Source organism: Tauraco erythrolophus, chromosome 26 (genome assembly GCF_009769465.1).
Source record: "Tauraco erythrolophus isolate bTauEry1 chromosome 26, bTauEry1.pri, whole genome shotgun sequence".
Lineage (NCBI taxonomy): Eukaryota > Metazoa > Chordata > Aves > Musophagiformes > Musophagidae > Tauraco > Tauraco erythrolophus.
Window position 1 is genome coordinate 6,181,978 of NC_141490.1, and position 26,030 is coordinate 6,208,007.

Consider the following 26,030-nt stretch of genomic DNA (forward strand, 5'->3'; position numbering starts at 1 on the left):
AAAAAGCTCCTTTTTACTGGTATTCAGCTGAGCCTTAAAACCAAACCAAAGCACCAAACCTGAGCTTTGAATTTTTAAGCACAACTTAATATAAATGCAAAATGAACATTCTCAGGAAAAAGAAAGGGAAAACAGAATTTCATTACCTTGAAATATGTATTATTTTACTGGGAATTAGTCCTTTACAAATGTTTTTCAATAGTTAGGATTTTTTGAAGAATGTACTTTTAAGTTTCAGTTTCAGCGTTTGATTCTCTTAAGACATTAGGCGTCACCATTGGAATTGTGGCCTTATGGGATGGATATAAATCAGGAAAACTGCCTAATTCACCAGAAAAAAAGTAGGATTTTTTTTTTCTTTTTTAAAATCCGGAATACATTATAAGAATGATATTTTCACTCTTAAAAGCTCACGACATGAATCTGTTTGTGAAGTTTAATAATGCCCACGGTCAAGACCCAATTGCTCGTTTTTTGCATTAAAATCAGCGCAACCTGCCCAGGACAGATATCCATTTGTGGGTATTTATTTGTGGTACCTACGTCTGCTAAATCATTAGAAGCATTTTCTCGTCTTCTCTGTTAGAAGCAGCCTAACTTCTTTCAGAGGAAGAGAGGGTTTGGGTAGAAAATACCGTGTCTCGACAGCAGTTTTTCTCTTTTTCTATTAATTTCTTTGCAGTTCCACAGATGGCAATTAAAAACCCACCAACAGTTTCAACGAGCGCAGGGCCGAGGTCGCTTTCTGAAGGACCTGTGCTCCTGTTAACTCCTTATCCTTGGTGGCAGTTATTTATTTATGAATACCCCGAGGAAGACTACAGCTGAATCCCACCACCGCACGCTGAGATTACCGACGTGACCCTTGCAGGTTTATTAACTGACATCTCCCCTCTTCCCTGGAAAAGGCAGGGAACGGGAGCGAATGCCAACCCTGCCGGTGGGGATGAGGCGGGAAAACTGGGGTTCCCAGCAGGGACTGGGTTTGGAGGAGCCTCCGTCGCTTCAGAGGAGCAGGACACAGAGGGGTCCGCTCGCCCCACGGAGGTGAGGGAAGCTCGGCTGGCACACGCTGCCTTCGCGCCCCAACTCCCCGCCCCGAAGCATCCTCCGAGCCCCTGGCGGGGGTGAGCTCCGCTCCCGTTTCCCTCGGGAGAGCCACCCCGCCGGGGAAGCAGCCTTACCGGCGCAGGAATGCAGCGGTTTTGGCCGGACCAAGAGCGACGGACAGACGGAATAGAGGGAAAGTTTCTCGAAGTAATCGCAGGTCTCCTTGGAAAGGATCTCGTCGATCATGAAAGTCTTGTAGCGCCTCCTGCCTGCCTTGGCTCGGCCGGGCGCGGCGAGCCGTGCCTGCGGCGGGCACAGCATGGCGGGGCCGCCCGCCGGCCCCGGGGCCGCGGGGCTGCGCGGGGCTGCCAGAGCCGCGGCCGGCCGCGCATCGGCCCCCGCCGCCGCCGCCTCCGCGCTGTTCCGCTCCTCTCCGCGCTGCTCCGCTCCTCTCCTTTCCTTTCCTCTCCCTGCGCTCGGCAGCGCCCGGCTCCCCCGCTATATAACGCTGCCGATAAGCATCTCTCCGCGGCCTTTTTAGGACGCTCCGGCTGTCAATCAGCGCGCCCGCTGCTCCCCGCCGAGCACCATCGCTGCCCAGCGCCGGGCTGGGAGGATCCCGCCGCTCCTCTCCCCTCCCTGCTCTCTATTTTAAGATCCTGGGGTGTGTGTCTTTCTTTCTTTCTCCTTTTTTTTTTTTTTTTTGGGAAAGGCTCCAGATTGAGGCTGGCGCTTTTTTTTTTTTTTTTTATTTCTCTCTCTTTCTTCTCTCTCCCCCAGCCTGTAATTAGTTTAAAAAATTAAAAGCGCACATCCTGCACACACGGGCTGGCAGTGGGAGAGCTCCTCTTCCCCTGAAGCTTTCTCTGATGGACACATATATTCTGATATTCCCCAGTTGCAAAGTGCTGGAGAAATCTATATTCCCCAGTTGCAAAGTGCTGGAGAAACCTATATTCCCCAGTCACAAAGTGCTGGAGAGCGGCAGGGAAAAAAAAATTCCTATTTATAGGTGCTTTGCTGAAGCAAAGGCTGCCTTCTCCACAGCGGTGTTACTCGGTCCTCAGGGCTGCTTTTGCAGCCCGAGATGATTTACTGGAGGATCCCTGCTTATCTCAGCTGGATTTTTGCAAAGATGAGCTGTGAGCCGAGGACAGACCCCACCGGCAGCGCATGAGGTGCTGAGATTTCTGTGCTCTCCCAAAGATCTTTTTATTCGCAGGCTGAGCCCGGAGTTTTATTCCTCTGCTCTGTGGCCTCTACGGCAGTTCCCCCAATTTCTTCCCAAACGGGAATTTCAGCCTGCTGAGAAATGACACCACACCCCGTTTGGAGCCGGCGTGGTTTAGCACGGGAACCACCGGGACACCTTGGTCAGGGGAAGGCGTACCAGGAGCCCTCCCGATTTCCACCGGTTGCTGCGTGGTTCTCCACAAACCACAGCAGGTCACAACTGCCTGTGGCCGCAGACTTCACAGGGGTAGAGAAAAGCTGATCGCGGAGATGTGCCACCCCCCAGCAGAACTTATTTGCAGGCTGCAGACAAGGATTGAAGTATAATCTGCAAAATGTTATCAGCCACTGTTTCATTTTCATGCTTTGGGGACCCAAAGGGCAGCAAGTTCTTCTTTTATTATTAGAAAATGGAATCTGTTTTTGCAGAAGGAAACATCTCAAACGCTCATGAACTATTTGAGCGTCTTTCGTTTTATTGATCTACATTTTTTAAAGCTCTCAAAAAGCTAGAAACTATCTTTAATCTCTTTTGTAAAAGCACTATTTCTTTTTCAATTACGAGTATCATCTGGCTTTAAACTTCCAAGATACATTTGCAGATTTGGAGAGCCCCCCCAAAAAAAAAAAAAGACGTATTGTCCACACGTTGTCAAAACTGGAAGGCAGATGCAAGGAAATATAATATTTTTTAATATTTTTTGAACTTTTTTCTTAAAAACTCATTAGGTGGTTTTAAAAAAAAAAACACGGCACAGCAAATGATATTAAAACAAAGATAAAACAAAGCGTTTTGCTCATTGAGCCGTTGGCATTGCATTGTCATTTAATATAACTTGGTTAGAAATGGGTTTACTTCTTGTTATTTTGAGAAACTAACCCGATCTTCCAAACAGGAATTTAACTAAACGACAACCACCACTAAAGAGTTGAAAGACTTTTTTCACCCCGATAATATAACTATTTTTAAATTACTGAAACTGTTGCTAAACAAATTACAAATATTTAAAGAGATTTGCTGACTTCATTATGAATGTAGCTTCAGGAGTAACTTCTTAGTTCAGACATAAAACATTTTAGGAATATAAAGAAATACTTTCTTTGCTTCTTTTATTTTTTGTTGTTCAAGAAAACAAAATAATTACCAGTAACATTGACTTAAGCGATCGCTGCTTGCTGATAATTATTGCAAAGAACATTTCTGAAGCAACATCCCGAGCAAGCTACTGATTAAAATCCTGGAGCAGCAGCAAAGGGCGTTTTGCTCCACCGCGTTTCCTCGGTGTCTGGGCAGTAGCTGCAGCCCCCCTACCCCCGCTCCAAATCCATTTTGCATTTACTGGTTTTGCAAAACCTGACAAGACACAGCAGAGGAACGTTTCCTAAACAAGGAGTCTTCCATGAGCCCCACTGGATCCAGCCCAGAAATCAAGAGGGGAAGAAAACGGTCGGCTCACGTAACTCGCACACAACTGACCGCGAGACAAGGGTCTCCGCTTGTCTTCAAATGTTTCTTTCTCACATCTGAAGGGCTGGATATCCAGAGATGTGGGGCCAGCACCTCTGCTCGTGCTCCAGAAACACCAGTGCCCTCACTGGAGCCCAGGGAGATGAACTGGCAGGTAGGATTAGCATACCCTGACTTGTCTCTAGAAACTTTCTTTTATTAATGATTTTTTTTTCTAAAAAATAAAGTGCCCAGAGCAATACGGTGAGTTATGCTGTATGAAACACACACGGGCTGTCAATCAAAACGGGGGTGCTTTGGTCAGGAATAATCAGGGGTTTTGTTTCCAAAATTAATGAAGTGGCTGGAATAGCAAACATCTGCCAAGGGGACTCAAACCCCGAGCAGCTGTTGGAGCCCCCAGTACTCTTCCCATGTAGAACAGCTTTGCGGATAAGTCCTTCTCCCCAAGGTTTCTGTAGCGGTTGAGAAACGGGGTGGGAAGCAAGAGGCACGTTAGGAAAGGTTTGGAGGGCAGAAGACTTGCTGCAGTTTGTGCATGAGCCCAGCACCTGCACCCCACACACGGCAGCGCGACTGCGAGTCACCAGGATTTCTGCACAAGTCCTTTTCCAAGAGAGAAGGGGGAATTAACCCAAGGGCCACGATCCTGCAATTCACTGACCAAAGCAGTTGGTTTTTTTTGTGTGTAAAACCAGTATCAGCAGAGAGGAGGAAAATAGCACTGCTCTGAGCTTGTCGGTCAGCAACGGGTTGTTAATGATGAAGAGCAGGGAGTTCAGCCTTCCACCAGAGAACTGAAAGTAGATCCTGCAGGAGGGCAATCACCTTCAGTCAGAAAAGATACAGTAGGAGACCTTCCAAACTACCGTTTCTGGAGCAAATCTGTTTTAATTTGGAGACAATTTGTGCTACCAGGCACTTTTCCTGCAGTACTGAAGCCCCACCAGTGCTGTGCACACCTCAGGAAAATGATTAAGTACCTTAGAGTAGACTTGTTTAGTCCCAGCACAAACATTATTGTGAGATGGTGATTAAGGCTGTAGGAATTAAGCTGCTGCTGTATTACTAAATTTGTTATTTAGGTAGTACCCAAGTACCTGGCTCTGCTCAGGGTAGAGTTAATTGATTGTGATTACTTGCTTCTGTACTTTTACATTGCCTAGCACACTGGGATCGTTTGCCTAAGGACAGGAATTCTGTCTAGTGGGTTCTCAGCTCACTAGTTTTCACATTTAAAGAAATTAAAATGCAAAACCCCTATTTTTTTCTGTCCGTTCTGTCAAAAAAAGTGTCAAAGCCTTAAAGGGCATTGGTTCTTGTTCTGAATTCCTTTTTAATGATCAAGAGGGAAAAGATACCTTCTGCAAGCCCCTGATATTACCTTGTTTAATCACTAAGAAAGTCCTTTTTCTAGCGAAATCCAACCACTTTTGAAAATAGATATATACAGACATAACCCATCCTGCTAAACAGCAACACTCTTAAGTGTAAGTCTTTTTCATTTTGATACTGGGCTTGATAACTGATCCAGAATAGAAAAATCAAATGTGTGGCTAGAAAGAGGGAGGCACAATTTGGAATTCCCTTGTTTTGCTCAAGGGAATGCAGAGGCTTTGTCCTCTCATCATGAAAGGACTCCATGCATGGAAGTCCCTTTGAGCAAAAGATCTCAGCATCCATCTCACATAAATAAAGTGAGTTTCTAGTATCTGGCTGACACTAGAGAATATGGCATTGCCCAGGAATAGGAAGTAAGAGGAAGAGTGTAAAATCTCCCCACACGTGCTCACATAAGGTAAACCCAATAAGCCCTTTAGTCCTCTATGTTCCCTTGACAAATTTTTTTTTTTTTGGGAAGAGAGACAGCCAGACACCTCTGAGCAGGGTCCATCTCTCCCCCATCCCCTGGAAGGCCTCTGTAAAAGCAGGATCCCATCAGAGGGTGGAAGAGAAACCCAAGTGTCTGTTGACTCTGAACTCCACCTTGGCCCCTTTGCAGATGGTGAGACAATACCACCATCTTTAAAAGCAAGTGTTACTCCTGACCTAAGTGACTGCAGAATAGGACTGCTCCAAGTCCAGCAGTTTCATTGGAATTTTTTTCCCAGCTCCCAAAGCTAGCAAGTCTGTCTCCAATCCTCAATTACATTACTTCTCCTGTCACCTTCTGCCTGCAGCCTCTTTCAGTGCCAACAGACCTCACTCTGAGCAAGACACATTCTCCTGTTCCCCCACCCCACCGTGATGCTGCAGCACTGGTGTGGGCCAAACCAGCCCCAGCTCCTCTAGCAGGTTTTGTCCCTTAATGGATGGACCAGGCTTATGGCAGCAACTCTACAAAGCAGCCCCCTTGATGTGGTCAGAATAAATCAAGCCTTGAGTTACTTTCTTCAAAAAAAATCATACTGAAAGCCAAACTATCAATTGGGACACCTTCGTTGCTCTGCCACAAGCCCTAAGCCTAGTCTCCCTTGCTTAGATCCAGCTTTGAATCATCTGGAAAGAGTATGGTGGTACTTACCACATGAGTAAAGCCAGTGACTAGTCCCAAAATTAGTTCAGATGCTGTACTGTAAAGAACTACTACAGCTAAATATTGTTTTTATCAGTGCTGGTAGCAGGCTCAGAACGCACAGGCCAGAAAGAACTCATCCCACAGATTGTGAAGTCTCGTGGAAAGGGCACACGGATATGGTTGCAGATCTACATGCAGAGGCTCTGTCTGTTAACCCTCGGGACAGACGCCAGACCTTGCTCAGCATCACACATTCTCCAGGTGGAGAGCATAATCTAAATCCCACTCTTTTCCTCCTGTGACCTCATTTTTTCCCCACAACAGCACTGGGGGCTGAGACACAGTGCCTTGCTATTTTTCCAGTTAGCTCTTTGCCGGATGCACAACACCTGAGCAGCTTCTGCTTTCCGAGGCTCTATTGCCACCAAAATCAAACCAGATCCCTTCCGTTGGCGGGGGTGGTTGGAGCGGTTTCCATGAGCTCACCGGGGGTGTTGCCTTGCCACCGCACAGGGCACCAAAGAACGCACCAAACCGGACAGAATAAATCATTATGAAGCCTGTGACAGACTCACTGGCAGAACTGAAGGCATTTAGAGAGATATTTACGGGGTGGCTCTGATTTTCTGGGTGTTGTATAGATACCACCCGAGTTCATGCCAAGAAACATATGCCATCTTTCAGCAAGTGGGGATTTGTTTTTTCATGCTGTAGCTAAGAGGCTAGAATCCGGACTTGTAAACTAGGGCTAAGGAGTTTGGGAGCAGCAACCAGGAATGCAAAGGAGCATTTGTGTCATCCTGAGCAGCAAAACAACAATAGGACTTGCTGTGGAGCAGAGGTAGCAGATCATACTGGCCACGGACAGGCCCACTGCTGAGGAAGAAAAAAAGTCCTGGAGAACATCACAGAAGGCAACTGTTTCTGCTGCTGCCCAAAGCACAACACCTGAGGGTCCAGTCTGGGCAAGACAGATGTGCCTGGTCCCCTACTAATTGTCCTATTCATAGGACAATAGTGTTTTCCTCATGCATCCATTTCTCCAGGGAGCTCCACACCACAAAACTGCCTCTTCATCATCCTATCCACATTGCTGTCCTCTCCAGGATGCCAGTGAAAACCAAGACACCTATTTTAATATGGCCAAGGTAACAAAAATTTGATTTAACCCACTCTCCTAGAGGGACTAGAGCCAACCGTAAGGGGAAACATCTGATCTCATAAGAATGAAAGTGTTTGAGATTGGAACATCTTAAAAAAGCTCCCCTAATTTTTAGCATGGAAAGCTTTCCAAATCTAACACTGCTTCACTCTTCAGTCCATACTCCAGCATAATTTGGATGAGGATCCACAGCGAACGCTCACTACTTCATCCAGCTTTGCCTAAGGCCAATTGTTTTTTTTTGCACAAGACTTGCTATATCTATGCCAAGCTGAATGGTAGAGTATTAAATAAGGAAAAAAATCAAAATATTTCCAGCTTCTTCTATAAAAGGGCCAGGATGCTTTGGTGTTCTGTAACTGATGCTTTATTCATTATTCACAAGGATTATATCTGTTTGTTTTCTTTTTTTTTCCTACAAGACAATTTACCTGAAAGCAGAGAAGAAAAAAGATCACAAACCAATAGACCAGAAGAATGTCTCCAGTCTCCATAGAGACACCAGAAAACACCATGATCATGTGAGTTGTACACAAGAAGCCTATTCATACTGGAATGGGTGGTGTTCCAGGACGTTAAGTAATTTTGACAATCTGCCACTATCTAAGCCTGCAAGAAGCCCAGAGGGAGTTATTGATGCCATCAAGCACCGATCTTTACAAATGGCTTCTAGACAGCCTCCATCATTCTCAGCTCTGCAGGACACCAAATCCAAACCTGAAGATAGATCTTTGCACAGTCATAGAACCATAGAATGCTTTGGGTCGGAAGGGACCTCAAAGATCATCTAGTTCCAGCCCCCTGCCATGGGCAGGGACACCCTCCACTACAACCCACTACTTGGGTTGCCCAAAGCCTCATCCAACCTGGCCTTGAACACTTCCAGGGATGGGGCAGCCACAGCTTCTCTGGGCAACCTGGTCCAGTGCCTCACCACCCTCAGAGTGAAAAATTTCTTCCTTAGATCCAATCTAAATCTCCCCTCTTTCAGTTTAAAGCCATTACCCCTTGTCCTCTCACTACATGCCCTTGTAAAAAGTCCCTCTCCAGCTTTCCTGTAGGCGCCCTTTACATACTGGAAGGCTGCAGTCATTTGAAAGAAACCAAGCCCACCATCCTCAGAGAGCACCCAGATACTCTGTGTCCACTCAGGTTTCCCCTTCCAAGAAGGCTGCAGAGAGGCAGGAATTGCTTGCAAGAAGCCCAGCTATCATAGAACACTGCAAGAATCCAGGTCTTGCTCTTTGCTTACCTGGGCGTCGTGCTGCTGCAATTCACTGGTGTAGATAGACTTTTAATTAATTAATACGACGACAAACAAGGAGAGACAGGGGCTCTGGGAGTCGATAAATAGCAGACCATACCAGAAATTACTATAGGATCCCTAGGGTCCACAGGTAAGGCTAGGACTTCCATTGCCTAATACCTATAAATAGATTCATTGCTTCTCAACAAGGAAAAAGCAAAGCCTCAGCTACAGTGAAAACCCCTTTCAGAGGTCTCGGCCAAATTTGCTCTTCTGAGGTAGCCTGCTCACAGGCAAAGGGCTTGCTGTATGCATGGAAGCCAGCCAAGGCAGGATTTGGTGCTTGAAACACAGAGGAGAGCCTCCCTCCTATTAACAGTGCCTAATTCGGCTGCCTATGATGCTCAGTGCCCTTTCTTGACCTGCCACAAAGTCTGCACAAAGTTCCTACCTGTGGAAAAGCTCAGGAATCAATTTCATGGCCCAAGTTGAAGAATAATGCCATTCCCAGAAGGATTTGTTGACCAGGTTGCAGCAATTGGGTATTTCAACATAAGCTAAGAACCAGCACGCAGCTCCAAGGGTTCAGGAGCACCATGTTTGGGGGACGCTGTGCAGACAGCTGGGCTGCCTGCAGCACCCTCAGATTCATCAGCCCCAGCTCAGATGAAACAACTTATAAAACTGAATCCCTCAGAGTAGCCTTGGACTGAAAGATTTGGCCCTGAAGAAGGACCTGCCTGCACCAGTGCCGTTCTGTCACACTCCAGATTGCTTAACAACAGCCAAGGCACCCACAGGAATCCACAATCCATCAGGTTGTGCCACTGCTCACCTCCACAATAACTGGCTCTGTCTCACTTCCCTTCTGTTTGCTGCAGCGTGCTTTCATATAGAGCTTTTTGGCTGATCCCAACTCCATTGAGGGACAAGCCCTATCCCCAGCCCAGGGTTCAAAGAAAACAGCTAGTACCCATGAGGAACAGGGAGAAATCAGCCATAATTCAATTGCCATTCAGCATAATTAGGACATTAAAATACACATAGCTGTTAAGACCCTGGTGCCAATCATTAAGCCACAGAGCTTTCACTGTGTTATCAATGTAAGCGGCAGAGTAGGACATCAAACAACTGGTACATGTGTCCAATCCCCTTGCATTTAAGGAGTAACTACATGTTCCTTGACTCACACATCCCCTTTTTCTGCCCATAATCCCAGCTTTATGCTTGACCCCAAGCTGTTTGTCTTCTAACCATTACCTGTTTCCTTGCCTGTTCTCTCAAAAGTGCTCTCAAGAGTCCTTTTCCCATAGTGTTCTGAAAGGCTACCAGGGATCTCCCCACTTCTGAGAGACCCAAGCCTGGTATCAGCTGCTAACTGATCAGAGAGCAGCACCTTTCACTCAGGGCTTAACTCAGACTGCACAGATCTTGATCACGTCCGTTTGGAAGCAAGAACTGTTCTCATTTCCCTTCCACCTATTCCAAAGATTTCCTGAGGTAGGTACAGTTCCACTCTACAGCTTGATGTCTACAATAGCAACAACAGCTCTTAAAGAACATCTTCACCACAGAACAGAAAACCTTTCTAGACTCTGTCTGAAAGCTTGTTCCTTCTTTCTCTCTACCACTTTGCTACCAGTCTTCCATTAACATCATCTTCTACTCCAGAGACATTCCTGCTTGTTACATTAACATTTCATAATTATTCATAGCCTTACACTTCATATCACCTTACCAGAACTGCTACAATACCTTCCATTTTACTTACCACCTCACATTTCATTCTAAAAATCTCCTTACTATAAGAAGAAGAACTCTGCCTAAAAAAATGAGAAAGAAAGCTCGTCTTGCCCCTTATATAAGAAAGGAAGGGTGCCCACACCCCTGCATTTCCACCTGCAAGCACTAATTAGGAGACATTGTGCTAAGTGCCTTCTGCACTATAAAAAGGGAATAGGACCCTCTTGAAGAGATTTGTAATAGTTGCTGGTTATGTAGTAGTAGCAACACAATATTAGTCCTAGAATTCACAAGCAAAATGTTCTTTATTTTAAAATAGGTAAGGTTAATGTGAAAAGTTTATGTAGATTATGGTTGTGTAATACTGGACTAGAAGAATGTCATGAAGAAAAAAAGTCTGAGATCTTAAGGTAAGAATATTTTACTAAATGTTTTATGTTTTATTATATTGAGCTCTTTTTCTTTCTATTTTCTGAATTTTAGACCTTAAAAAAATGTTGTTGTGTTTTATAGCACTCAGAAAAGAACGTTTCACTATTTACTCTCTGAAGTCTTACTAACTCACATGAAACTTTACTTTTATCTGTTATGGATCTCCACTGTAGGTAGGAATGTTATTTATAGGCTATAGCAAGGGATCAAGGAGCACTCAGACTCCTTACTCTTCGTTCTTCACTGTATCCTATTCTGTGGGTTTTTATACTGAAGAAAATTATTATTTACCAGTTATAGTTTTAAAGTTCAGGGAAGAATGCTACACGTGTAAGAAAATAGAAGTGTTAAAGCTGGTCTGAATGATGACACATGGAAGGAAAGTCAATGCTTATGTGAAATCTTCAGTGAGCAGGAAGAAATGATTCAGCTGCAACTAGAGGATCAACCAAGATACAGTATTCCTCATAATAGAAGAAGCTTCTCCAACTTTTTACTACTCTTTTATGGCCTCTTAGTGATAATCAGTAGTGGAACAGCTTACTTCAGCCTATTCTTCTACAGTGAGATGTCTGCTCCTAGAATGACACAAATAGGCTTTTTCCTTTATATAATATGAGTAGAATAACAACATACAAAGGAGATATACAGCACCTCTGTTACAGTTATTTAAAAAAAAAAAATTAGGGCAGACTTAGATGGGCAGCTGGGGTGAGAAGGATGGGACTAACAGTAAATGGTAGTATCATTACTAGCTATTCACTAGCTGGAAAACTTGTTTCTGTCTTGGTGTAATTCCTGAACATGGACACTTGATGTGCAACTATTTCCAAACTCAAGGGCATGTTTTATACCCCAATAAGCAGAACTAACCTTGTTGATGTGAGTAGAGGAAAGCAAGCTATCAACTTGATGAACATCAACCAGCTTAGGGCAACTCCTGGTGCTTTCCGGTGTGACATTCTCCTGTCTCAGCTTTGCCTGTAATCAAAGCAGCTTGTGGATGCCTTAATAGAAAGTGAGGTGGGGAGCTGAGGGCACAGGGCTTTGGAAGCAGGAAGGGAGGTGTGAGAGCTAGGAAGCAAATAGAGCTCTTAGCAGGAAGGACAGAAGGTTTGAATGATGTTGCATGGAGGGGGCTGGCTAGGGGAGATAGGACAGGAGGCAGAGGGCTAACTTCAGTAGCTGGTCTGTGTCCCTTTTTTTGGTGCTGCTTCTTTGACCTGCATTGGCCAATCAGTGTCCTCTCTGGCATACTATCTTCACTTCCATCTTCCACTTAACACTTGCTGTTAGCTGCTGTGTTTCTGCAGATGTGAGCTGGAAAACTCTCAGGGTCTTCCAGGATGTTAGGATTGTGAACAGGATCCAGTTAACAGTTTAATCCTGTTCCATTGCCTGCAATGGGACTAAACTGATACTAGATAAAGATCAGTCTTGTGATCTAGATGAGGCAAAGCTTGAGAATAATTACTAGCTAATTAGGTCTCCATGGTCCAACTGTTCTCTTGGTTGAATAAGGACAAGTAACTGGTTAACAATAGAGATGAGCTCTGAGCTCATAGCAGCATTTTGTGAAAAGTTTCTTCTTTGAACTTCTGGTGTGATGGTGTTTTTAAAATATGTATATAGTAAAGGCATGACAATGACAACTTCAGTCAGGCAAAGGATGGTGACTTAAGACGTACTGGTAGGCCACAAATGATTGTTGGGAAAGGCAAAGAGCAGGTTAAAGGGTTTTTTGTTCCTAATTGTTTTAAGCAGAACTGGTATGGCCACATTGCTACAAGATGCTCCTGTGTACAGGAGCCCAAACAACTCTGCCACGTTCCAAAGGGCTCTGTCGATACGAGGCACTACTTCAAGCAGAGAGCAGTTTTGTTCATCTAGTGCCCAGTTGTCACTTTGTACACATCAGTAACAGTAGATGTGCAGCCTGGATCGTGGGCTGGGATAAATCAGGCTGGTTCTGTTTGCTTCTGCAGGGCTTAGCCAGCTTATATTAGGAGACACAGGTCTCTTGGGCAAAGGTATGTGCTGTCAGCTGCTGACTTCTGTCTCCTCTGTGGGGGATTTTTGAGGTCTTGGTGACCAGCACCTGAGCAATCTGCAGAGTGGGGTGAAGGTGGAGTGCTCCTGGGCTGGTGGGATTTGTGGATGTCATCCCATTGTGCTTTACAAGTACATAAACGCTCTCAGCTCTAAAATGAGTGCTTTTTAGCTGTTCTCAATACATGCAAATAGGAAAGGATGACAATGTTATCAGAGGACAGATTGATTAGAAGTCTTGGACTCTTTCTGACCTTTCCACACTATGCTGCAAACATGAAGAGTAGCTTGCAGGTCAGAGTAACAGCAATCTGTCTTCTGTGACAGATTTCAGTGGAACCTCTAGAGCCTTGCTTCCCATTGAATATGGAGTTGCTGTATTAGTGGTAGGTAGAAGCAGGCCAGCACAGCTTCATTAATCTTTAAATGAAGATATCAATATCCATCAGCTGAGAATCCCTGTTCTGCATATCCTGCTGCTGAAGCTTGCTACTATTGTTGTGGTGGGTGCTGACAGTTTGTCTAAGGCACTAATGAACTGGACATGAAAATGCTGAGTTTGAGAAGACTCTAACCACACACTACCCTGTGTTTGACAATAGACAGCACCACAGAAACCCAGATGCTGGCCTAAGAGGCAAGAAAACAAATGTGTGTTTGGTCTGCTTCAGCCTCAGGTGCCATCCAACCCCTGTTCAAACAGCCAGACAGGGCTGCTGTGCTCTCATACCTGATCGACTCTCCCTTCTGCAAGTGTTGGGTTGCAGACATGTGGGTTAGTCATGTTAAAAGACAGGCAACATGTTTGCAAGACATGTGGGTTAGTCATGTTAAAAGGCAGGCAACATGTTTGCAAGACATGTGGGTTAGTCATGTTAAAAGGCAGGCAACACAACTTTTCCATAAAAGTCCAACAGACAGACACATTAACCCCTCTAATCCCTTCCTGTGGTGTATATGACGCCACCTAGATTTATTAATTAAGCCCTGTTATCCGGTGGCCACTGTCAATTAAGTGTTCCTTGTGATGTGTATAACGAAGGCTCATTCATTAGCAAATGTTTCCATTACATTTAAGGCTGTGAGTCTCTCTGAAGACCTCTCTTCCTCAAAGAGATAGAGAATTTGTTGTGGTTTGAGATTCTGGGTGAAGGGAGGGCATGGAGAAGTAAAAAGCAGGAGAGAGATAATAGATCTGTTGCTAAACTGAACAATTAATAAATGATCATTGCTGCGCCCTGGGAAGGCATGGTGCCATCTGCAAACAACTTTGAGGAGATGGATGCAATTCCTGGCTCTGCCACTTGCCAGCCCTGTGACCCCAGAAAAGTTGCAACACATCCTTCTCTTTTAGACAGCTCTCTGGAGAGCTACTTGTACAACTGAACAGAAGCAACCTCACATGTGGGGCTTGCATCTTGGTCAATGCCTCTGCAATGTGGCCTTACCCAATAGTCTTTCCAGGCAGCCAACAGCTTTGAGGTCTGAAGTGTTGCTGGCTCCATAATTCATTGCAAGGTTTGTAGTGCTGACACTCCTCTCCAAGTACCAGCTTCCTGAGTTATGTTACTAGAGATATAATCACATCTCTGTCAGAGAAACTGACTGCTGAGAAACTGAAACCACTGAGAGACTGAACAAAAAAGCACAGTAAAACACTGAAATATTAAAAGCAGCATCTGTAATAATAAAAACTTGATTTTTTTAAATAGGTACTTAAAGTCCCTTGGACCTGATGTGATTTTTAGATCATTGGGTTTTAGTAAAACTGATCTAATAGAATAATTAATCCGCTCTGAATGTTACCAAGATTTCTTTTCAGCAGCTGCCTCAAGAGAAAGAAAGGACTAAATCCAAAGCTTTTCATGCCAGTTGTGCCAGAGCAGCTGCTGGGAGATGGAGCTACAGTTCCCCCTTCTGGCCAAATTTGCAGTTGCAAGTCCTTTTCAAAAACAGGATTTAAATAAAAAAGATATTAAATTAATCCAAGGCTAGGTTAAGGCTCCTTGTGACTAAAGCTCAAAGCTAAGTATGCCAGACAAATCACAAAGTCTCCATGTCAGGGAAAAGAAGAACCCAAGCCTGTCTGGAGATAACTGACAAAGGAATTAAACTCAGCTGGTAACTTGGCTAACTTAACCCTAGTGATGATACTACTAGTGCTGTGGTGGTGGTGTGTCTTTGTACAGTGATCTCCAAGCTTGACATTTACTACACTGGCTAGAGAAAGGGAGGCTTCTTGTAGAGGTTCTTTAGTTGCCAGTTGCAGGACCTGGAAATAGATGGAAGTGGAAATCTGGGTATGAGGCTGGAAAGTTACTGGGTGGTGTCCCTACGTTGTTCCCTACTTGTTGGAAGGCTGCAGTAGGCTGTTGCATGCCAGTGCTGGGGAATGGGGTCAGCAGCAAATCCTGAAAGAATCCCACAGAAAAGATTCCAGTCAGATGTTCCCCTTCTCCAGGTCCTCTGCAGCCAGACTGAGTGAATGAGCTGTTAACTGTGGAGCACATGGAAAAGACACCTTATCGAATCAAAATCACTGGGAAAAAAGACAATACCATCTGGCAGCTTCTGAGAGAGCTGGAGACCGTACTGGCATTATCCAAGGCAGGCTGTGTGCTCATCCTTCCCCACGCATTCCTGGGACATTTCTAATCATAACTGTGAATGGCATCCCGCAGAGCCTTTCTGGGATCAGGTTCCCCTATATAAATGCCCAGTCCTGTGTCTGGAGGCAGCAGAGCTTCAACTGAGGTCTGCTGCAACGCAGCCTGACTCACTGCTGTCAGAGCTGGTGTTTCACGGAGGGCCTGTTATAAACTTTTTAACAGGATGTAATTTAGACTTCCAGAGTGGTGGTGTATCTATTCAAGTTGCAATTTTCTTTTACAGAAGCCAGCAAAAGACAGGCAAGAATAAAATGACGTATCCTTGTCCTTTTTTCTGAATTATTCCACAGTAACATATGTATATAATCAATTACAGAGAGCAAAAAATAGGATTATTTCTAAGAAGCCCACTTTACTTTTTTCCCTTTTTAGTGTCGGCATGTTCACACAATTCAAAAGGGATTGAAGGTGATAACGAGTAACTCAGCACATGGCCCTGTCTGCTCAGTTTATTATCATGCATTCCTATCTGACTATCTAATCTAAGATGCTTTTAAAGGACCCATCATCAAAACATCCAAGTGCTGCCACAGGATCTAATTACTAATCTTCAGGAAGAAACACTGGCTTGCTGTGAAGTTGGAATAAACCCCCCTTAATGCTTATGAAGCAGAAGGCTGCAAAGCATACGTGTATAAAACATAAAAATGTCTTTTTTGTGCATAAGTCTGCGAGCACTTGACGCATGACGCGATACAAAACTATTGTTCTATCAGAAATGATGGTTTTGTTTTACACCGCACGAGACCATGAGTCATTAGAACTGTGTTGTACCATGTCCAAGAAATGGTTTATACTGGCCTGTGTTATTCATCACTTTCTTTATTGGGTGGCTTTTCTTTGAGCCTGTTACCACAGAATTTGAGTGCCCTACAAGTACTGGTGGATTCGCTCTTGCAGCATCCACAGGTCACGCAACATTCCAATGCAGGGAATTGGAGGCAAAGACCAGGGATGAGATTTGTCTAGGGAAATAAGAGTGATTTTTCAGGGCGACTCTCCAAATGCAACCAGATGTCTTGTGTCATAGTCCTTCCCTGCAGGATCTCTGCTCATCTAAATTGAGCGTTTTCCCTTGTCTCCTGACAAGCCAAGGACAGGTTCACCAGCTGGACCAAATAAAATCACAGCCCATGTCTGCATCCTCCTGCTCAAAGAAGTTATTAAAACTCTTAAGGTGCACAGTGTTAGATACAGACTTTGTTTCTTGCCATATAAATGGGGGAACAGAAGATTAGGGAAATGAGCCTGGGATGAGCTGTTCATGTTTTTTATAGGAACCATCTTGCCTAATTCTAGGTGTCTCCTTTTTTTCTCTTCCTAAATCACTATTAGCCTTACATTTGCCTCCTGCCTATCAGGAATATCTTATGTGTCCATATTTCTGGATAGTTCTTCATCACAGACAGGAACAGGCTCATGAATCACATCCCTGTGTCCCAGAAAGAGAACACAGAAGTCCTCACTCCAGTCCATACAGAGTTCCTCAGCTTTAAGTCAAAGTGGGATTTTCCTAAATCACTGTAAAACTGTGGGCGGGCACTGTCTGAGTTACAACTGGTGTGGACTGAGTCAGTTTGTAGCAGGACATTTGCAGCTGAAAACTAAACCTTATGCTGACTTCATGTAACCGATACGTACTCTCTTGTTGCACCAGTATATCTGTTTCTGAACCCATCTACGTAGGTAGGGCTACTCAGTCTCATCTTAATGACTGCCATCCACTTTCTCCCATGGACAGAAGTATTACCCATGTAATCTGAACTTCAGTCCAGCCTCCTCTTCCCATTATTCAAGTCCCCTCACTACTAAGCAATAACAACACATTAACAGAGTTAAAGCACATACCACAAAGTTATCCAGATGGCTCCATGCAGATGTCCTTGAACTGCTCTGGTTAGTAATTTCGGGGTGGAACTGCATCTTCAGAAAAGCATCCACAAAGCCTTCATTTGATGGCATCCTGAAACAGAGAATTTACCCATCTGCTGAGATATGCCACCACAAAATGCAAGTTTTACATCCAATTCGAATGCATATGCCTTTCTAAGTGCTGATTTAATAAGACTGGCATATCCATGCCTTTCCAAGAGAACCCCACCAGGTGGCAATCCTCCAGAGCAGAGCCGGCACACAAGCACAACCTCTCACTGCTGCAGCATGAGTCAAGAGCACTACCTCAAGGCAAGGAAACCTGAGAAAAGATAAGACCAAAACGTCCTTCAGCTTTGCTGAAGAATTCAGCCTAAACCTCTGTACCATAGTGGGTAAAATCATCACTGCGTGTCCTTTTCCACCTCATTTGTCTTGTCTTTCCCACTCTACTTACTACTATTACTCTGAGGGAGAGAGCTCATCCAGGATGCCAAGCCCATGATCTCTGTTCCAAGCCATCCTCCTGCTCTGCAATATGTGGAGTCTTTCTGCTATAAGCTCACTGTCTCACCTCCACTCTCTTGCCACCTGCATCACGCAAGGCAAGTTATAACTCCACGCTCTGGAGTTACAAAATATTCTGCAGCAGAAAAGGAGAGCTGGGATGGAGCTGGATGCTGAGTGCCAAACAGACAGGGAACAGCAGGGGGAGGTATCAGGCCAGACATGAGAATAACAAGAGACATTCCCTGCGTGTCTCCCACTCCCGTCTTCCACTGTGGGAGACAGAGGGCCCAGAAAGTAATTGTGCGAAGGAAGAAAATGATTTTACAGGCAATATATACAGACAATCCTTTGTGCCCTGGTCAACTGCACAGCTGTGCACATCTGTGAGCTCTTGAAAGGACACAGTTTCTGGAGAGACACGTGAAAGGCTTTGCCCTTTGGGTGTACTTTCAAATGCTGCTCATCTCATCCCCACCACGCAAGTATGAAAGAGAAAGACAGTGATGCCACATACATCCCTGGAAGAGGATGTAGCTCTCACCCTCCCGATGCATAGATGCTCTCAACAACCAGCAGTTCTGAAGAACACATCTGGAATCACTTACAGCAGCATCTGGAAGCTGTCATGAGCTGCAATGAGGCACAGTTGTTTAATTATTCTGGGTCCATGTCCTTTGCCACTGTGAAGCTGTCAGTGGCCATTTAACCTCCTCGGCACAGATCCCAGCGTGCTACTTGTCACATAGAACACTTGTGATGGAACAGGAAGCATCAACTTTATCTTCAGCCCTGCCCTGATGGCGTCAAGCACAAACAAACAACTATGGGAGGTTGACTGTTACAGCAAGAGGAATTCAATCAAAAGGAAAAAGTATTAAATAGTCAAAGAGCATAGAACAAGCCCTATAAGACTCATAGTTTATCTCACCACCAGATGCAAATGAAGATTTTATTCCACAGCATCAATCCATTCCTTCATGAGAAGCCCATCAAGAAATCTATTTGCAGCAGCTGTGTGGTTAACACTACCTTGTGATTATCCTGGAAGATAAAAGGAGTATGAAAGTACCCAGGACAGGCTTCTACTTTACCATTGTATCTCAGTACCTCATACTCTCTTCTCAGTACAGAACAGATGGTCTTTTCATGGAAGGTGCTCCTCTTTGTTTCCCTATCTCTTTACCAGCATCTTTGCTTGCTCCTGGAAGTGAAGGAGTTAAGCAGAGATTGTACTGTGCATTTTACTCATAGCACAAAGGGAGAGAAGCTAAGGATTCTTCCTCCTTATCCCAGTGCTGAACTTGGAGGCTGAACTTCCTCTGGAATCGTTTGCATCTTCCCTTTCCGCCTCCAGCAATGCCTCTGAGGTCAGTGTCTTGACCCAGGATGGATGGGATTAGAGCAGGAGGGAGGCTGATGCCTACGCTCAGTCGACTCTTTCAGAGTGGGACTGTGCTCCCTGTGCTAACAGGAAGCAGAGAAACATGAGAAAAAAATGGAATAAAAATAATAGAAGCTAAACAGGAATGTTGAGAAGTTCTGGGGAGAAGAGGAAACATGAAAGTACACGGGATACAAAAGGACAGAGCGCATTCAGGCAAGAGTGGCTCCAGGGGCACAAACGAGGCGTATAGAAAACGCAAAGGAACGATAGAAATCATTAAACCAGGACGAAATTCCAAAGGATACATCTAAGAGTTCAGCTCATGCTGTAATAAACAGCCAGATGGCCACGTATCCCAGAGAGACACTGCTGGGAAAGGAAACAGAGAGGGAAAGAGGGGGAGAGCAGGGTCACTTACACATGACTCTTCCATTCCCAGTGAAAGAGGAAAAGGAAATGTAGATTAAGAGGGGTCTTCACGGCCCCAGCGCTGGCTGAGGCAGCCAAAGAATGTCTTTGAACCTCCTGTGCTCTCATATTTGTGTCTTGCCCTCTTCCCTTCTCATTCTCTCCCACCATTTCAGCCCCCTCTTTTCTTACTTGCCCACCACCCCTCTCTCTGTTTGACAGCCCAGAGCAAGGACTGGTTTATTTCACCCGAAACCATGTGTCAGGGTCTCACATCCTTTCTTCTTCTGGTGCTCCAGAGTCCCTCACAGGTTGTGGTCAAACAAAGGGGAAGCAGTGAGACAAGGCTTTACTCTTAGAAAAAGTGCTCTCTGCCATCCCCAAAGGTCCACAGGATCTCCTGGGTTCTTCTTCCCAGTGAAAAATCAAACACTCTACTAAACACACCAGAAGAGTTATGGGAAATAGTGTGAATTTAGGATTGCATCAATTAGCTCAAAATCAGGTCATCATTATGTAGTTCTTGGCACGCTCAGCACTCCTTATGTGATCTTGAATAAGTTGTCCACCCTTTCTGTGTCTCAGCTTCCCCAGTTGAGAAACAGGGAAGAATGCTGGCCCCCAAGATTTTGTGTTGAAAACTTGAAACCAGTTTACAGAAACATTATTGGATGAATCGGCTCCTGTTAGTGTCTTCTCTAAGACTTCAAAAGCTTTGGTCCTTCAAGCAGCTGTGAAAGTAAGTAACATCAGTGAATTTCAAAACAGGAGGGTTTTGTTGGTTTTGGTTTTTTTACTGGGCTCTTTTTCTGGCTTGAGCTGTAGGTGTTAGGCACTGAGCATGGGTTCTTTTATCCTGTTCAGCTAGGATGCTCCAAAGACAAGCTCACGCTGAAGGCAAGAGGGATGAGAGAGGCCTCTTTACACACCAGTTAGTGGTTCACAGACAGCCCTGACCCCGCATGGTGAAGGGCAGCAGCAGGAAAAGCAAAAATCTGAATTACCTGATGCCTTGGCCAGCTGCCAAAACAAAAGCAAATATAAACCAACCCAAAACCCATAATGTTAGTCCATTTTGCTTTGATAAGCTCCTTTTCATCAAATACTGTTCTATTACCTGTGCAGAGGCTCTGAGTCTTCAATTAAAACTACATGACTACAGGAAACAGAGATTCTGTTATACAGAAATAAAGTGGCTGTCTAAAAGGCACGCAGAGTTTGGACATGGAATCAACATTAACCGAGGCCTTTTACTTTTTCTGTAGTTGGCAAGACTCTCCCGTGGGGTAAATCAGCAGAGGCTGAATGTCCGATGTACAGCCCCAGACTCTAACCAGTGCTGGGAAGCCAGTTCATGGGTGTGCACCAGTAGACTCTGCTCCTGGACACATGCTGAGCTTGGTGATGTTATTCTGCCAGACTGCACGGAGCTCAGACAAAGGGAACTGGAGAAGCTAGTGGAAAAAATAGTAGGAGCAGTGTGGAGTTATCACTGGGAATGCCAGTGAGGTTCCTGGAGAAAATGGTACCAGGAGCCATTACTTGGGACATATTCCCGGTCTGGCTGTAAAGGGCTGACTAAGTTTGTTCCATCTAGGAATTAAAAAAAACATTGAGATGTTATCTATGAGCAAAGGGAGATGGCTCTCTAACAGAGGGAGACACAAGAAGCAGGTTGGAGATTACACTCCCTCCATCACCCTGAGCGGTTAATATACCAGGCTGATTTATGCAAGCTTTTAAAAAACATATTCTACTCAGGAAAGGGGGGAAAAAAGACTGGTTTTGCTTTTTTCCTCTTGTTCTGTATGCTGCCTGCTTTAAGATGAATAAGGTATTCTTTCTTCTAAGCTTTTTATTTTTAGCATTGCTGTTTGTAAATTATTTTCCCTTTTACATGTGTCTACTTAAGAAGGAGATTAAAGTCTGCAGCTAGGAAGATGTTGGTTGTACTTCTGTCCCTGGGTGCTTCAATGGCAGGGTGCAGTATTTTGAGAAGTCAGCATTTATAGAGCTGTTTGCTTTCATCCTTGCTTTGAATCTGTTTTACAACCTGCTGACTAAGCAGAGAAAATCAAGAGATGGGCAGGGGGGTGCTGGCTGAAGCAGGAGGAAGACAACAGACTACCATAACACCTTGTTAAAGGATCTTTTTTTCTTGAGACTGCTAATAACTTTGCAGATGGTTTTATCATCACTTCAATCCCATGAGCCAGAGCTGAATATGAGAAGGAAGAATAGTTTCATGGATAAGACAGTAAACTAGATATTGCAAACTGTAAACTAGATATTGCAAATTTTATATATCATCTTCAGTGAGCCACTGTGTGATAACTCATCTGTAGCAAAACAATTTGCTTTTCTGTCTTGCCTTTGTGCTCTTTCGGTGTCCCACGTGACCCACAGAGCATCCACCCAGTGGGATGGCTGTGTCTCTAAACTCCACGATAAGGGGAAAATCAGTGGTGTGGGCTGACTCCTGGAGCCAGAACTTGGCTGTGACTGTATTGTTTCCATTCAGCAGACAGGCAGATCGCTCCTGGCACCTCGAAGAGCAGGAGGCCTGTTTTACTGACTGGCTCTGATTCCAGATCCCCTAGAGCAATAGAAATTGAAACGTGCTGTCCAGAAAGATTTAATAAAATAGGCTTTCACCCACACAGATGGGCACCAAGCCATTCTCACTTCGCCCAGCAGCATACCTTGGCTGACAGGTGATTGGAATCCAAGAAAGCCAGAACACAGCTAGGAGAATAATTCTTCTGAGTCAAAGCAATTGCAGTACAGGAAAGGTTTGCATTTCTGGGCTGTAGCAGTAACTGAGACAAACATACTTCTCTCTATCCACCGTAACATTTGCAATGTTTCATACCACAGAACAGCTCAAGATATGCAGGCTTTTCCATGGGATTTGCCCTAACTTCCTGCCCAGCCCTGCTTTCGAAGCCAGAAATCCCTAGCCGCATCATCAGAACATAAAAAGCTTTAACTGCATCTTGGTTGGGAGCTTTGCTGGACTTGCTTAATGAGGTGCAGGTATTTTTATTATCATTATCATCTGTTTTGCAGAAGCATCTAGGATTCCCAGTTGCAGCCCTGCAGTACCAGCTGCTGTACACATACAGAAAAATGGCAGCAGACTTTCCCCAAGGAAGCTGATATGATCAGACTTGCTGCATCCTACTCCTGACCCGTACGCAGCTAGTTCCTGTACTTTCAGAAAGTGATTTCTGCTGACAATTATCTTCCTTCTCTAGAAATAAAGCCCGTTCATACAAAATTAAGCTCCCCCAAACCATCAAACTGGAAAACAGACCTAGATCTTCTCTCATTGTGAACACAAAAAGGTTTAGGTCCATTACAACTGGTGAAAACTTCACAGGGGATAATGCCAGTTGATTGGGAGGAACCTTTCAGACACCCTCTCATGCTTCTTAAAATTGTTGTCTGGATGCCTCAACAATTTAGAAATACGCTGCCTGGGTTCCAGTCTACCCTTTGACAGCTGCTTTGGTTCTCTCCTGGATCCAGCAGCCCTCAGTTTGAGCAGTGAGTCAGCAGGAGCTGTGGGCATTCACTGCCTTGCAGAACATCACCCACTGTCCAACTTCTCCATTTTGGGAGAGGTTTTAGACATGCTTGCTTCTGTAGACAGGCTTGATCCCCACCTTTATGACTGGTCCACACCCTGGAGAGCAGCTACAGTTCATCTGTTTCACTAATCATTTCCTAGAGATAGAAAGGTCCAGTCTTTTCAGCTGATTTTCATGATGTTAGTCATCTCTGGCTTGGCACAGGGTTCAGAGAGCTTTGTTTTCCTCCTTCTGCTTTCAGGCATTGCAGAACCTTCACACAAACTCCCACAGTAAGTGGGCTTGTCTCTGGGATGGAGACAAACACTGAACATCCAGGTATTGAAACAAGCCTTATAAAGTGCTCCGTGCTTATTTATGGGAAGCAACAAGAGGACAAGAGTTGTCTCCCTCCTCTCTCATCAGTAAATACGTTTGTTCCTCAATACAAGAAAGAATAAGTGTGGCAAGAAGGACCAAAAGGAATGGAGATCTCTCTGAAATGAGTAAAGAAATTCCAGTAATTGAACAGCTCATATTTTGACACACTGAGTTATTAAGTTTTGAGAACTGATGAAATATCTTTCTAGACATGGCACTGCTTCCTAAGTGCCAGGATAAATACCAGAGCTTAGGCAGCCTGATTTTCAACACAGATACTTTGTCCATGCCCACAGGCAAGCCTACTGTTGCTGCTGATAGAGAAAATGTTTAGAAAAAAGCCTAAAATGGAGAAGGTGCCTCTGAAGGCGATGGAACCACAACTGCTGCACATGTGCAGATGGACGCTGTTCAATAACCATGGCTTAAAGATCATGAAATTAGAGCCTGTAGCTCAATATTCCCGTGAGCTCTTCCACTTCCTACTGATTTTACCAAAAGCTGAGGATCTTCCACCCACGCAATCCCCTCCTCCAGTTCCTATAACCTGCTGCATTTCTAGTTCTGTTCTGTTGCAACAGAAATCGATGGGACCACTCCCACGAGTCAGATTTGGCACATGCATCACTACCTAAGGATACACTTGGGTTTTTCCTTGCAACCTGAAATATGCCATGGATCCAACTAGACTGCAAATTTAATATCTCACAATCATACAAAATTGTTTTTACCCTGCAAATAGCTGGGAGCATCACTGTTAATAACTAATAATCATCCCTTGCACATATGTAGCATCTTTCATTCAAGAGTCTCAAAGCACTTAATAAGCAACAATTAATTAACCCCGTAACATCTCGCTGCTGTAATTAAAGCATCTATATAAGGAATAATTGCACTGCCAGTGACTCTGGTTCCAGTAATTCCACCAAAACGCAGCGGATGTTGTCACAGCAGTTTGTAGTGCAATGCAACAACCAGTAGCAGCCTTAGAAAGACCCTAAAAAGTTCTGTATTAGGCTCTGGAGAGGGATTCAGGAAAGGAGAATGCATAAAGGTAATTCACCAATGTTACAGGATTTCTGGAAAACACTCTAATACTTTTTTTATGGATATATAATCACCAGTTTAATTTATATCACCACATTCATTTAGGTTAAAAGTACCCTGTAGAATTCCCATAGAAGCCTTGATCTACAGTTTCCATAGAAATAGTGAAGTCAAGGTTTTCAACTTACAAGCTCAAAGGTTATGGATCAGTCAGACAAGACTGCCACGAAGAAGGCAAACAGTTTGGGTGTCTAGCTGATGCCTTTCCAATACCTTTGAGACTTCCAGGTTAGGAAAGAAATAGCATCAATGAGCAGCATGTGAAGTGCTCTTATCTCAGACTCCTGCCTATTGGATTTGCGTTCCAGATCCCAGGGCATTGAGTGAACAACTGCCGTTGTCTCACAGCCACGAAGACCTCTTAATGTCGAAGTGTTAATTAGACACTCTCAACAGGTCAGTTTGGAGATCCTTTATGTTTCATTATGGTTTGGATGAAGTGCTGTCTCCCATCTCTTCTTTTGCTAGTGCTGCATTAACTTCTTTCCTGCCCTTTCCTACCTCCTTTTCAGCAATAGCTGCCCTATCTTCCCATACAATTATGACATTTTATTCCAAGACGAAGGAGAAGGGAATTTGTTCCTTTCCTCTGCACACGATGCTTTAAGGCATCTGCCTAGATTTATACAAGCTGACAGCTTAAAGATGGAACAATAATAATAATGCCAAGACCTACCATTTTTTTCCAGCAGTTCTCAATGCAACGCAGTGTTCACCGACATTAAACCTTAAACCACTGCCAGTGTTTTTGTAAATGGGAAATCTTAAGCACACAGTGGTTAAAAGGACTTACAAGAAGTCACAGGAGTCAGTAACACATTTAGAAACTGATTCCAAATATCCAGACAATTAGGTTAAGGCCTAATTTTTCCTTATTCCTTTCCACTACGGAATTAAAGTGTGTTTCTAGTGTGCTGGTTTGTAAGAAGCAGCTGTGCTTCACGCCTTGCTGCTCTCTCTCTGTCCAAGCCCACATACCATCAGACTGGATTGATATCCAACACTGCAAGGGTGTTCAAGCACTCTAAAGCAGTGCTTGAAATGCAGAACCTTGCGATGTCATACCCAAGATTTTCACAGGGCGCTGGACCACAGCAGTAGAAGACGACTGATATTGAGTTACCTTTGTACTGTCAGGCAAAAACCACACAGCAAGAAGAGACCAGGGATAATACAGCACAGTTTTACTGAACCCAGAAACACCAGAGCAACTTAAACCAGTCAGA

The 26,030-nt window shown here is 44.4% G+C and overlaps 1 protein-coding gene across 1 annotated transcript in view; it reads right to left on the minus strand.

Moving 5' to 3' along the window:
* Nucleotides 1-1,371, minus strand: part of BARX2 (BARX homeobox 2) — a 34,098-nt gene extending 32,727 nt beyond the window's left edge. Inside the window, exon 1 of the mRNA XM_086627043.1 lies at nt 1,185-1,371. Within this exon, the coding sequence (XP_086483169.1) occupies nt 1,185-1,371 (187 nt within the window). The remainder of the gene's footprint in view (nt 1-1,184) is intronic.
* Nucleotides 1,372-26,030: the final 24,659 nt, after the last annotated feature.